Source organism: Salvia splendens, chromosome 14, assembly GCF_004379255.2.
Source record: "Salvia splendens isolate huo1 chromosome 14, SspV2, whole genome shotgun sequence".
In the NCBI taxonomy this organism is placed as follows: Eukaryota; Viridiplantae; Streptophyta; class Magnoliopsida; order Lamiales; family Lamiaceae; genus Salvia; species Salvia splendens.
In genome coordinates this window covers 17,783,025-17,797,714 of record NC_056045.1, presented here as the reverse complement: position 1 = coordinate 17,797,714, position 14,690 = coordinate 17,783,025, and the positions used below count along the sequence as shown (strand labels likewise).

Below are 14,690 nucleotides of genomic sequence, written 5' to 3'. Positions count from 1 at the left end.
TTTTTTGAATTTTATTTACGCACATTTCATACATAAACAAATAAAAATAATGCAAAAAAAAATTGGACGAACCGCCGAACCGGCCCGGAACCTGCGGTTCAGGCCGCAAACCGGCGGTTTTGAACCGCCACGTAAATCGCCGGTTTTTTTAACCGGAACCGGAACCCTTGGCGGGCTGGTTCCGATTCATGCATACGATGAACCGTGAACCGCCGGTTCATGAACCGGAACCGGCGGTTACACCTTCACCCACTCCTAGTTGAGACCATACCAACTTCTTTGGGTTAGCTGAGACTCATTGTTTGATTCAATATTAATTATATTTTGTTTAAATAACCCACATTTTGACTTCGTAGTTCAGAATTTGCTCCCTTAAGAGGTTAAGTACACATTTGCTCCCTTTAGAGTCTTCATAGGCAGGGATGTTATCCACTTATATATAGAGAAGTCAGGATCACTATTTTATTGATATGGTATAAGTAGGGGCATCAATACGCTCTTGCAATGAGTGGGTCGGAATGGTTATCGAACTTCCATGCTTACAACAAAGAAACTTATCACCGACTTAGGTCAGCTCTGATACCATGTTAGAAATAGGTAACTCACTCTCTTAAAAGGTTTCTTAACATATGAGTGTTATCCACACATTTATAGAGATGTTTTATAACAATAATGTGTTTGAAAACATTCTTTTGATTGAAAATGATAAAAAGTAAAAACACATTTTTCATATATATTTTCACTTTTTTACATGTTTTATAACAATAATGTTAAAAAGTGTCCAAGCTACCCATGTTTTCTCATTTTCAATCAAGTTCTTGATGATATTCTTATGGAGTATTGACATAATAAGATTTTTTATTTGAAATTAACGTTATAACTTTTTTTTTCTAAACAACACGAGATTTCAAAAGGTTGATCACTACATTTGATAATTTTTCCCATATTCCTTTTTTCTTATACGGCGGCGTAATAAATTTTAGAACCAAGCATAAGCACTCTAAAATTATGTAAGTACCTTTGTCTCTCACTAAGAGTGGGGTGCTCTAAGGCGCCCTATAGCGCGCCACGTCATCAGTTTATTCATCCTACCCCCCACCTGCAGTGGAGCGCCCTATGGCGCGCCACGTCATCAGTTGTACTATTGTTTTGTTTAATTAATTTAAATGTTTTCAAATATAGTGTGCAAACGAAAATTAACAAAAAAAGAACAAGTAACTAAAAACCGGCGAAGATTGATTAAAAAACAAGTTACACGATTCAAGTTTACACAAAAAACCAGCTATTCTACGCAATTCCCAACTTCCGACGCAGCTCATCGATCAACGCCCGGAGATATTCGGCTTCTTCGGGGTCCGTACACTTCTTGAGGGCCTTGTGCGTCTGCAACATCGTCCTCGCCATCGAGGCTGTTGCCAACTGGTCGTACGCGGCGGCCGTCGGGGTCGGGGTCGGGACCGGGAACGGCGATGGGGTTGCGGCGATCGAGGATGATGTTGCTAGCGCCTTCCCCTTGGCCTTCGCAGCCTTGACGCCTATTGGACGCCGGGAGGACATCGGTGTGCCGGAACTCTCTTCTTCCATGTACGTCCGGTTGAGGTCAACCGGACGATTACCGCTGTCGCTGCTCGTGTAACCACCAGATCCGGTGGTCTTCGTCCTCTTTACCGCCCCAGTGTGCACAATCCCGCCTTGGAACTTCTGCTTGTCCCTCAAGAGCGCCCAGATAACCTTGTGCTTGAACTCGCCGTACAGGGACTGGTACGACAACAACGCTTTGGAGCGCACGTCGCTCAAGCTCTCGCCGCTCCCCGCATGTATTTACAAATGAAGGGTATTTATAAAAAACCAAACCGCGTGTCATCATCCGCCACCATCGACGGCGGAGCCCACAATAGGGCGGACGATGTATCGGCCGTGAGCATCGGGCGCGCCTGATGGCAGGCACCCACAATGGTGCCATCGTCCGCGCCCGAGGACGATGGACGCCATCGGGCGCCCCATTGTGGGTGCCCTAATTAACATTTCTAGGCACGGACAACACTGACACTACCTATATATATTTACATTAATAAAAAATAGTATAATTTAAATTTATAGTTTAAAATCCTTGATTAATCACATACACGAGCAGCTCAGATCCAAAGCATGTATCAAAATATAAATTGCAGTGGTCTTAGGGAACCATCAACAATTGAATATACCTTATAATTTCTTAAAATCAACAACTTTATCACTTATTTATTCACTGTCTTCCACAATTTAGGAATTTCATTTCTGATTTATATGATTTTTCTTATTTCATATAATTCAAAATACAGATATTATTCAAATTAAAAATTACAGAACTAAACTAAACTATGAGTATACTCCTACTATATAATCAACTTCTAAAAAATTCTAAAATTAAAAACTAAACTGCAGAAGCCTATTATTAAATTTGTTTCAATTTTACAAAATTAATTATATCCTAGTATTCAAAATTATAGAACGTAGAAACAGTAGAAGAAGATGACAATGAATTACCTTCAGCAGTAGAAAGAAACACAGATAGCAGGCTCTGCATATATTTGTAATTGCAAGATAAAACTGAATGTAACATCACTAACCTTTCTGCTTCTCTCCACGAATCTTCCCTGCATCCATCAAATGTTATTGCATTCCAATAAAATCAAAAATCAACAAACTTATAGAGGAAAAGACACCTGCAACATAGATTAGTCACTACTACTTCTGGTGTTCTGATAAATTGTCAATTAGAAGAAAAATAATCAAAAGTCATCTTCAATTTTGGGCTCAGTGGCATAGGTTCTACGTTAAAATGTCATCGTAATAGCTGAATATGAAGAAGCCATCTAGACATGACGGAGAATAACAAAGTTGCTTCCACCTAAACATGACGACCATGTATTGGACTGGATCGTATCACATTTACTTTCTTACTAGTACATTTTATGAAGCACGAGAATGGGAGAATTGAATAATCCGAGTCTTGATACACCTTAGAAACCTCAAAGCCCTTCTCCTTCCTATATATGCAAATTACAGATGGATTATGACATTCAAGCCCACCTCCTTGAGGAGCAGATAAAGCAACTGGCTTAAGACTCGTCGAGCTGGTCCTGCAACCCCACCAAAAGGAACACAGAGATAGAGAACCAAGTTAATTGATTTGCATTACGTACCAGATATTTAACACACACACACACAAGAGAAACAAGTACAAAGGGGGAGAGAGGGGATCTCGACGATTTTTAAAATTGTTTAGATATTGTTCGATGTTTCTAACGGCAAGAGAGTAAGCCAATAACAAAAGGAGGTTCCATCTCTTGTTATAGAAATTTTATGAATAGACCAGGGAGGTTGTTCGGTAAACAAGAACATATGTCGACCTATTGGAAAAGCAAGAAGGACCATCTCAACCTAAATTATTTGCCAGTCTATGCACATCCTTACGACATATGTAAAACAAAAGTTGGACCAGATTTTCATTGGCCGCAAGCAATTTAACAGTGTTTGAGGTTATATTTATCAATGAATCAAATTCTATATATATATATTAATGGAGAAGCTAGCAAATTTCAACAGAGTATTAACAAAAGCAAACATGCCAGAGAAACTCAAGTAGTATCAGATGAGCATGAAAGATGCACATGCAAAATACGTTTTTGCCTTGCATTTTTTTTATGTAATGGTAAGATTAGAGATATGCATTATTCAAAGATTAAGAGATACTACTAGTATTCATTTCCAAGGAAAAACGTTGTTATCTGATTCAATCAACTGACTATATCATAAATTGGCAAAACTTTTGATACATTTTTTATTCCTCCCTCCGTCCCACTCAAAATGAACATTTCTAGATACAGAAACATCACTCTCTCTAATTTTTCCCTCTCTCTTACTTGATTCTCTCCACTTACTCAAAAACAACACTACATAAAATCTCATGCCGAATTAGAAATGCTCCATTTAGAGTGGGAGGGAGGGAGTAAAATCTAATCAAAGAGCGAAAAGCTACATAAGGTTAACCCACATAAACAACTAAAAAGAGGATGCAAAGAGAAAAGGATACTCCCTTTGTCCGACAATCCTCCGTCCCACAACAAGAGTCACATTTTGTCATTTCGGTCCTTCCCCCAATAAGAGTCATATTTTACTTTTACCATAAATGGTAAGTAGGTCCCACACTTCACTCACATTTTATTATATAACCAATATAAAAAGTGAGCCCCATATTCCACTAACTTTTCCAACTCAATATTCTTTACATTTCTTAAAACTCATGCACACCAAATGTGACTCCTATTGTGGGACGGAGGGAGTATGATTTAGCTAGACTAAAAGTCTAAAAGCTCAAATCACCCTTTTATTTACAACAGTACCGATAAAGATGTCATGTCTCAAACTCAATACACTGGACTGGCAGGAAAACAATGAACCACATTTGCCAAAGTAGACAGAAATAATTATCAATTAATAAAGTGCCAAACAGCAGCATACGCAAAAGAGGTCATTACACACAAAATTCACATAGATATTTAAAGCAACCATTCCAGATTAAATAGAAATGTGATAAAAATGACATAGAATAAAAGCAGGAAAGTTCGACGAGTGATTAAAGAGCTGAACTATACTAAAATCCAATATGTTCCCGTAATTAAAATGTCATTCTTACGGGTAATGTAGCTGTTTCCTACCTGCATATCTGATGTCCAGAGAGTGAGATTGTCTCTCAGAAGTTGCATGATAAGAGTGCTATCCTTGTAGGACTCTTCACCCAAAGTGTCCAACTCAGCAATAGCTTCCTCAAAAGCCTACATAGCATGAACAAGTCACATAATGTTCAAGAAAAATACGATTCGCCAACAAGATCAAGAACTAAACGACATGCAAAACCAATTGATTTACAACTGACACTCTATTTCATGGCCTATCAATGGTTAAATTCACGATTAGGAAGGCAGTAACAGCTGTCAGTTTAAGGTAATACATTTTATCGACTAAAAGGGCAATTATTCTTATCTCCAAAGCATTATAGAATGAAAATTAACTGAAACTTCAGTCTGGCATATTTTCTGATACCAATCTAAGCGGTGTAATTTGTAATTGCATCGTGACAATTATATGATCTATCTTCGATATGGTAGGCAGGGAAATAGATTTAGTTTTACTGCAGAGAGTGAAACACATGGATAGTCGGATCGATAAAATGTCCAAGGGAGGGAACAATCCACTCTTGTAGAGAGTAAACAAACAAGATTACATCAAAGTTTCAGTCAACTAGATGTGACCTGAGATCCTACACTTGACATTTTTGCAATATAACGAAAGCCTGGGAAAATATGAAGAACAATTCAAAAAACCTGTTTGGCCATGCTGCAAGCCTTCTCTGACGAATTCAGAATTTCATAGTAAAACACGGAGAAGTTCAGCGCCAAACCCAACCGTATAGGATGTGTGGGAGCAAGATCAGCTAGGGCAATTTCCTATTCACATCCATCATCAACAGAAGACAAATTACCAAATAGAATTATACGGATTTAAAATTGAACCAAAACACCAATCGAAAAGTTGATCAAAAAATTGATACAGAATCGTGACAGAGAAATGAATAGGCCTAAAATCTGCCCTAATCGAACGAAGTAGGATACCTGAGCGGCTGTGTAAGCGAGCATTGTATTGTCAGCGGCCTCCTTCCGCTCATCGCCGACCTTAAATTCGGCGAGATAGCGATGGTAATCGCCCTTCATCTTCAAGTAGAAGATCTTAGACTCGCTGGAGGCGGCGGAGGGGATGAGGCAGTCGGAGAGGAGGTTGAGAATGCCGGCGCAGACTTGGGAGAGCTCGGCCTCGACTTTAGATCTGTAGTCCTTGACGAGGGGGACGTGGTCGTCGTTCTTGCGAGACTCCTCTTTCTGCTCGATGGAGCTGACGATGCGCCACGCGGCGCGGACGGAGCCGACGACGTTCTTGTAGGCGACGGAGAGGAGGTTGCGCTCCTCGACGGAGAGCTCGGTGGCGGGGGCGCTGGCGACGAGTTTGTCCATGAATTGAACCATCTCTTCGTAGCGCTCGGCTTGCTCTGCTAGCTTCGCCATGTAGAGGTACTGTTCTCTGCTTAGAGCCATCGGAAAACTGGTGAGCCAGACAGAAATTGGGGGTTTTGATTTGTGTGGATTTGGGGAATGGGATTTCGAAGAGTGAATAAAGATCTTAGAGCATCTCCAATGGTTCTGCAAATGCAATAGTCCTCGACATGTAACTGGACATGCAATAGCCCTCTCATAGCCTATCCACATGACTAATAACAATTATATAATTTAATTTACAATCGTAGCAACATACGTAATTTAATTTACGAGACAAATACAGGAAAATTGAATAATAATATTAAAATTTATAAAAAGTACAATAATTTATAAAAAATACATTAATTTTAAAAAAATACAAAAATTAAAAAGTACAAAAAAAATACATAAAAAATCACTCCTCGCCGCCGTCGTCGCCCAACCCTTCGTCGTCGCCGCCGCTGCCTCCGTCGCACCCAACGCCGCCGCTACTCCCGCCGGTATCCCTCTGAAACCCCTCCAATTCTTCACGCATGCTCCGTAGCAATACGCGAAGATAAGTCTTCTCCTCGGGGTCCACCGCCGTCCGGAAGTCGGCTAAGGTCTTCACCATTTGAGCGCGCGTTTGTTGACGCGCGAAGAATTTGAGCTCATCGATGGACCTGCCGAGGGGGGATTCCGACTGGACCTCCTGGGAACTCGGGGTGCTCCCCTCGCTTCCCGTTGCGCCCGCCTTTGGCCAACCGGACGAGGTCAGCGACCGAACGAACGAGGGGTCGGGAGCTCCTAGGCTGTCTTGGGGAGGTCGTGGGAACCATCGCTGCTGCCGCTATACTCACCGGTATAGTTCAGTTTCTGCTTCTTCGGCTAGCCAGCCTCGACACCTGCTCGGAATTTCCCCGACTCGTGGAGCACAAGGTAGGAGGTCCAGTAGGTGAAGTCGTAGTACTTCCTGGGATCCGGGTAGGCTCTCTCCGCAATCCTCCTGCATTCCTCCTCTGTTTGGCCACTGGTCCGCATGCGGAGGGCGTTGGCGTACAAACCCGAAAATCGAGAGACGGCAGACCTGATTCGGTCCCAGCATTTCCGGCACTCCTCCCCGGTGCGCGGTCGCCCTTCAGGGCAAAATGCCCTGTAGGCTGCGGCTACCTTGGCCCACAAGTTAACGATCCTCTGGTTGTTCGAAACGAGAGGATCATCGCAGACACTCACCCACGCCTTGGCCAGCGCAACGTTCTCCGCGTCCGTCCACTTCCTCCGGACCCCGCTATCCTCAACCGACTGCGACGACTCGTCGACCTTCTTGGCCTTGCCCTTCTTCTTAGGGGCGCTCGGACCCCGCCCTACTCCCCGGCTCGGAATGGGGGTTTCCGGAACCTCGTTAATATCAAAACCCAACTCCTCTAAGGAGAAGCTCTCAAACGGGTGTGTACTGTGCATCCGTTGGGGTCGATGTGTGCGAAGAACCGGTGGAAAAATCAAAAGCCGGCCGATAGACGTTTTCCCCCCCGGGCGTCCCCTGCGGCGGTGGCATCATCTGCTGCGCCGGTGGCTGCATCCCGGGTGCCCACCCCGGCATCATCTGCATAAGGGGTTGCATCGGCGGTACCCCCTGCCAAGCCGGCAAACTTCCCCCGGTGACCATCGGTCTCATCATCTGCCGCCGAGTCTGAGACCCGGTCGTCACTGGAGTACCTTCGTAGTTGTTCTCCATTTCTCGTTGTTGATCTTGTGCAGAAATTAAGATAGAGAGGTACTCGTTAATACAAGTGGTGCGAATGAAAATGACGTCCAAAGCGCGTATATATAGTGTTTCGAAAAAAAATTTAAAAAAATAAAATTCTGACGCCGGTCTGACGCCGATTTGGGGCATACAATGGCGCCGTGAGAGTCGGCGTCAGAATCGACGTCAGTCCAAGAATCGGCGTAGGCGCGCCGATTTTGACGCAGGCTGCAATGGTTCGGCGTCAGCACCGGCGTCCGCGAAAAATCGGCGTGCCTACGCTGACGCCGCCATTGGAGATGCTCTTAGCTAGCACTCCCTCGGTATGAACTAATGCCTCTGGGGTAAGATGCTTTTGCACGGCGGAAGATATGCATAAACAAATAAATCAGATCTACGGATCTATTTGACTGATTGTGGATTAATTGATTCACATGTTAAACAAAAAATTGCATACAAAAACGCACATTAATTCATGCTTAAGGAATTTAAACCCTAATTTATGAATTCTTAAGGTTTAGAATTACCGATCTGATTCTTCAAAAAATCGACGATTGCTTGCGCCTTCTCCATATGAAGATCTTCGTACTCAACCAAGAATTTCTAATCTGTATCCCGAACTCAGAATCTGAGTGGGCTAATGAATCTTCTAATCTGTATCCCGAACTCAAAATCTGAGTGAGCAAAGCTTGTCAGAATAAAAAAAGACTTGAAGAGAAGGAAGACAGAATTTCAGAACTGAAAATATCGTTCACTCCCAGAAGTAGGAGAACGAAAATTATAAATTAATTATCTCTAAATCTCTTTTCTAATCTCCTTTTATATTGAGTTATAATGGGCCAGATTAGGGATCCATAGAGGTTGAACTTGGGCCAAACACTTTTACTAATTAAATTGAGTCTCAATTTAATACAAGTCCAACACAATATTATTATCATCCATTATAGTATAATAATATTGACTGCCCGTCCAATCCCAAATTACGAGTAATCCGGGTTTTACCTCTTTAATTTATTTATTTCCCGTGTTTAAGATATAAATATCCATTAATTAATTTAAGTCTACTATTTGACTTTAATAAATTAATATTTTTTTCCAAGAGTTGTCTAGTTCAAAATCTTTATTTATTATTCTGGAATAAATTCCAACCGGCTGGGTTTCTGAATAATAAAACTTTTTTCAGACACCTCTTGAGGATATTATCAAACTGGACTCACCCAGCACACGATTCATTGCACCTCTAGACATTGATCACCACTACCTAAGATATCAGGATTCTTGGATTACAAAAAAAATCTGCACCATTTGATAAATCAAAATAGTGCATAATTAATATCGTATTTTCAATGTTATATCAACAATGATTAAGAAATAACAATCATCGAGACCTCGTTTTTCAGTAAATAGCAAAAAAGACTTATCTCAACTGTTAGATCCTTCAGTGCTATACCACACCAGTGTCGTTTATTTCCTAAGGTAAGGAAACATGCGGACTGACACTTCAACCTTTCACGATAGGTAGTCAAAGTCTATCTAGGTTGTGAAATTCTATTTCTCTTCAACAAAGGACCGACTGCGTTACCTTCTGTGAACGTCGTTCAGGACCAGTCTACTATGTAGAAGAATTAGACTTGTTTGCTTCTTATACATTTAAATATTCGAGAAACATCTTATAAATGCATAAGCAAACACCAATGCGATAAAATTACTTCTTCCTGCCTTGGGTTAAAAGCGGATTGTAGAGTTTATTGTATACAAGCAATTCTATCCGTGCAACATGCTCAAAATATGCTTTTCAGTATACCATCCTAACATCCGTCTCACTCAAGATTCCACTTTTACTAAAAGTTTATCTCACTCCACTATGTCCACTATATATATTTAGAAATAAATCTTTCTATCCTCGTTAAAATAATTAATAATTTTTTTCCTCTATGTATTCTATTTAACCACTCATCCTAAAATCTCATGTCATTCAAGAATGTGGACATCTTAAGTGAGACGCAGTGAATAGTATTTCCTTTTCAGTCCGCTAACTTTTTAATTTTGAAAATCTAACTACATAGTTAATAATATAGATTCAACTCTATAATAACTTTATTTTCACTTTCACTACCCTTTTTATACATCACTCTTAGCAACTAGTGTTAATCCCCATGCGATATACGATTCATTTATTTTTATAGTACTATTTTCATAATGTTATTTAATTAGTTAAATTAAAAAAATTATCCAATTAAACTAAGGAAAAAATGCCATTAGATAGGATATAGTAAAATGAAAAAGAGTTAAGTACTATTTTGGTCCTAAACATATGGCTGATTTACGTTTTTTGTCCAAAACATTCACTTTTGAAAATCGAATCCAAAACATACGAAAATGCTGTCAAATAGGTCATATTTTAACGGTTTCCGTCATTTTTTACGGTGAACCGTCAATTCCAAATTTGACCCGATTAAACTTAATCTAATATTATTAGTAGGTTAATATTAAGCTAATTATTTTTGTAAATAACTCAATTTTTAATATTTAAATTTGAATAACAAATATTCCAAATTCACTTAATATCTCTTAACTTTTCATTTGAGAAAAAAAATAAATGTCAAACTCTCTCATCTCCCTCTTCTATCTCGTCACTCTCCTAAGAACAAGTCGATTTCGACTGATTATTGTGTTGGTTGCCATGAGTTGGAAGTCAATCGTAACCAAACTTCTGTTGCAGCAACGGTCTCGCGACATGAAAGTTGTATATGCGAGGAAGAGGAAGTCCACACATCCGCCTGAAAATGAAGCCGAAGAAGGTCCGTTGGCTACTTGTAGTTCTGAAAAGAACGATTCTTTGAAGCAAAACGAACAATGCCCGCCGGCGGAGTTTGGGTTTCTGTGTTCTTCTAACCCTAATTCTCACGCGGAAATCCATTCTTCTCCGATTCCAGAAGTTGAAGACGACATTGAATACTTGGTTTCGTTGGTTTTTGGGTTTTGATGGTGTTAGGGTTGACGAAGTGCCTATCTATGACAACATTTTTTTTGATGTAATTCGGCATTGGGTGTGGTTAAATGTTCAGGACCAATTCGAAGTAGAAAATGAATATAAAATACTACTGTCTTGTAATTTGTTGTCCATTTATTTTATTTAACATCTACATGTAATTCCAAAAATTTTAAAAATATAAATAAAAAAATAATCAAAATTAGCCACAGTAATAAATATCGGCTAATCGGGTCAAATTTTCACTAATTGACGGTTGATCATAAAAAATGACGGAAATCGTAAAAAATGACCTATTCGACAGCATTTTCATATGTTTTGGATTCGATTTTCAAAAAGTGAATATTCTGGACCAAAACTGTAAATCGGTCATATGTTTAGGACCAAAATAGTAATTAACTCATAAAAAATGTACTCCCTTCATCTCAACCAATGGCGAAGCCAGAAGTTTTATGAGAGGGCCCCAAATTACTGTTAATAGTTGTAGAATTTTTCGATGTTCATGACGTCGGATGCTCAAAATGTCACCATAGAAGATATCATCGAAAATATAAATTATATAACAAATAGAATATAATAATTGTTTTTTTAACTTTTTATTATGAGTACAATGATGGAAGAAAACAATTACGAAGTTGCAAAGAACTAAAATTAGCATAATTATTAATATATAAAAGAAAAAAATAGGAATTATATTCTAAAAAATAGAAAGCAAAAGAAAAAAATATATACGCATGATATTTTGCATAAATAGAAAGAATAATAAAACAAAACGAAGATATAAAAAAAAAGTTGCATAAATAGAAAGAAGAGAAAAAAAAAGTTGTGTTAATAGAAAGTAGTAGTAGAAAAAAAGAGGAAAAATCTCACCAAATGAATTGGCTCTCGGGACATAATGAAAAGAGGACATGGTCTCCAACCAACTACGCCATTGAATTCAGACCTAATTTAATGTTTGTATATAAATATATAGGTAAAAGATAAATTGATGGGGGACCAGGGCCCCCCTTGGTCCCAACGTGGCTTCGCCACTGGTCTCAACTAAGTTGAGTCAAAACTTTTAGGCACGAAGATTAAGAAATTGTATTGAAAAGTAAAAGAGATAAATAGAGTAGGAGTGATTGAACGTTTTGTCCCAACCAAGATGTCACATTTCTATTTTTAGTAAATTTCTCTCTTCAATTAATATATCCAACCATTTCCAATTAATACTCAACTATCTTTATGTCCCCATTTAATACCTACACTTGCTCTTTCTCATTCCAATTACCAAATTAACCAACAATTTCTAAAATCCCGCGCCGACTAAGAAATGTGTCATCTTAGCCAATACAGATGGAATAATTTATTGTAAGCGATAAAATACATAGTCCTAAAATTAAATCAGTAGAATAAGTCATTAATAGATTGAAAATCATCTCCCACTACTGAAGAGTTACACCAGAAAAATACTACTACATCCGTCCCAACTTAATTGTCACTCTTGGAGTGGACACGAGTATTAAGAAATGTAAAGAAAAGTTGGTTGGAAAAGTTAATGGAATGTGAGACCCATTTTTTTTATATTAGTTTTACAATAAAATGTGAGTAAAGTGAGTTAGTGGAATGTGGGACCTACTTACCATTTATGGTAAAAATGAAGTTTGACAATTAAGTTGGGACGGACCGAAATGGAAAAGAGTGACAATTAAGTTGGAACGGAGGGAGTACAAGAGATCAACTACTAGTTGTCAAATCTCGACCAACATGTTCGATTAGATCTTCCTGGAGTTGTTGGTAGGCGAAAAAATCGCATTTCGATTCCAGATGTTGTAAGAACTTGTGCAATGGTGTCGCGACACTCTACCATCTAAAACATTGTTCAAGCTGTCAGAGTGGTTGAGCACGTTGATGTTATTGTTCGATCTGGGGACTTTGAAAAAGCATGTCAAATCAATAGGCGGTAGTCAGCCACCGCCACTAGCACAATAGTCGGGTGACCGCCTTTGTAGCCGCTTGCATGGGTGGAACTGTTAGTATGCCTTGAATCTGTTTCCTAATTGGGATAGGATTATGTTTCCTAATTGGGATAGGATCTCATGTGTGCCTATTTATATGAGAATAGAGCACATAACTCTGTAATCTGAAATCTGTAGCTACGTAATTCTGTAATCTGTAGCTTTGGAATCTGAAATCTGAAATCTGTAGCCACAATCCGAAAAACAACCTAAATAAAATATGTTCTCTGTTTCCTGCCCGTGGACGTAGCCAACTGTTAGGTTTGGTATATTGAAAAGCATGTTTCGAGCACGAATGAGCACGAATAGAATCTTGCTTGTATACGAAAAACTCTACAATCCACTTTTAACCTGATTCGGTATTATTCGAGCAGTTATGCACAAATAGAATCACCACCATTATTACATTGTGTTTGCTTGTGCATTTATAAGATGTTTTATGAACATTTAAATGCATAAGAAGTAAACAAAGTCTAAGTAGTTTGCTTAGTAGACCGGTTGTGGGCGTCGTCCACTTTAAGGTAACACGGTTGGTTCTATGCAATGCTTTGCAAAAGAGAAAGAAGAATTTCGCAACCTAGATAGGCTTTGGCTACCTATCGCGAAAGGTTGCAATGTCAGTCCGATTATTTCTAAGCCTTACTGAAATAAAATTACATTGGTGTGGTATAGCACTGAACGGATCTAACAGCAAGACATGTCTTCATGCTATCTACTGGAAGACTAGGTCTTGATAAACAAATACTCCCTCCATCCCGCACTACTCGCACTTATTTCCTTTTTGGGCGTCCCAAGTTACTTGCACTCTTTCCATTTTTAGTAAAAAATTTCACCTACAGCCGTAATTTTTGACTTTCCTATACACTCATTCCTTAATCTCCGTGCCGAAAAGGAAATGAGCGAGTAGCCCGGGACGGAGGGAGTATTTCTTAATCAACATACGTTAGCATTGAGCATATGGTATTGATTATGCACTACTTTGACTTATCAAATGGTGCGAGTTTTTAGCAACCCAATCATCCTGATATATTGGGTAGTGGTGATTAAAATCTGGCGGTGCTAGGATTGCTATTATGTTGAATCGCGCGCCTGGTGAGTCTGGTTTGATAATGTCTCCAAGAGGAGCTCGAACAAGTTTTTATTATTCGGAAACTGACCAGTTGGAATTTAATTATTCCATGAATAATACATAAGTGTTTCTTGCTAAGTCCACTCTTGGAATTAATAAGATGTTAATTCATTAAGTCCATAGCAAACAATAGTTAATTAATGTTCATTTCTATCTTAAGCGAGGGAAATAAACGACAAACAAAACGGAAGCCCGGATTACTTATAATTTCAGATTTGAATGGGCACTGCAATATTACTTCTGTAGTGGCTGCTCGTAATATTCCAATATAAGCTTGTATTAAATTGTTGGTTCAATTTAATTAGTAAAAAGTTAATTGGGGGATGTCATATCCAAAACCTTCCATAGATCCCTGATTGGGCCCAATATATAACTATTATAAATAGGAGAATAAAGGAGACAGAAAATTGACTTGAATTTTTATGAAAAATTTCGTCCAATTCTAAAAAGAGTAGGAGACGATTTTTTCATGAATTTTCTCCTCCGTGAGATTTTTAGCTCCTCATCTGTGAGGAATTTTTCTGTCTTCTTTATTCGAGTCCTAGTATTTTGATAAAATCAGTCCACCCTGATATTGAGATACAGTTCGGGAACCAGTCAGAAGATCCGTGGTCTAGTATTGAAGATCATCGTGGAGAAGACGCGAGCAATCGATGATTTTTTGGAGAATCAAATCGGTAACTCTAAACCGTAGTATTCATGTTTAGGATTTAATTTCTTTGAGCATGAATTATTTGCGTTCTAGCATGAAATTATCTGTTTAACATGTGAATTGATT

The 14,690-nt window shown here is 39.1% G+C and overlaps 1 protein-coding gene across 1 annotated transcript; it reads right to left on the bottom strand.

Moving 5' to 3' along the window:
* Positions 1-2,717: 2,717 nt before the first annotated feature.
* On the bottom strand, positions 2,718-6,214 carry LOC121765294 (14-3-3-like protein GF14 kappa). The gene is made up of 4 exons (XM_042161385.1): positions 5,655-6,214; positions 5,367-5,489; positions 4,701-4,817; positions 2,718-3,122 (listed from the first exon to the last, which is right to left on the bottom strand). The coding sequence occupies exons 1-4, from the start codon at positions 6,129-6,131 to the stop codon at positions 3,102-3,104; spliced, it is 738 nt and encodes a 245-aa protein (XP_042017319.1). The 5' UTR covers positions 6,132-6,214; the 3' UTR covers positions 2,718-3,101.
* Positions 6,215-14,690: the final 8,476 nt, after the last annotated feature.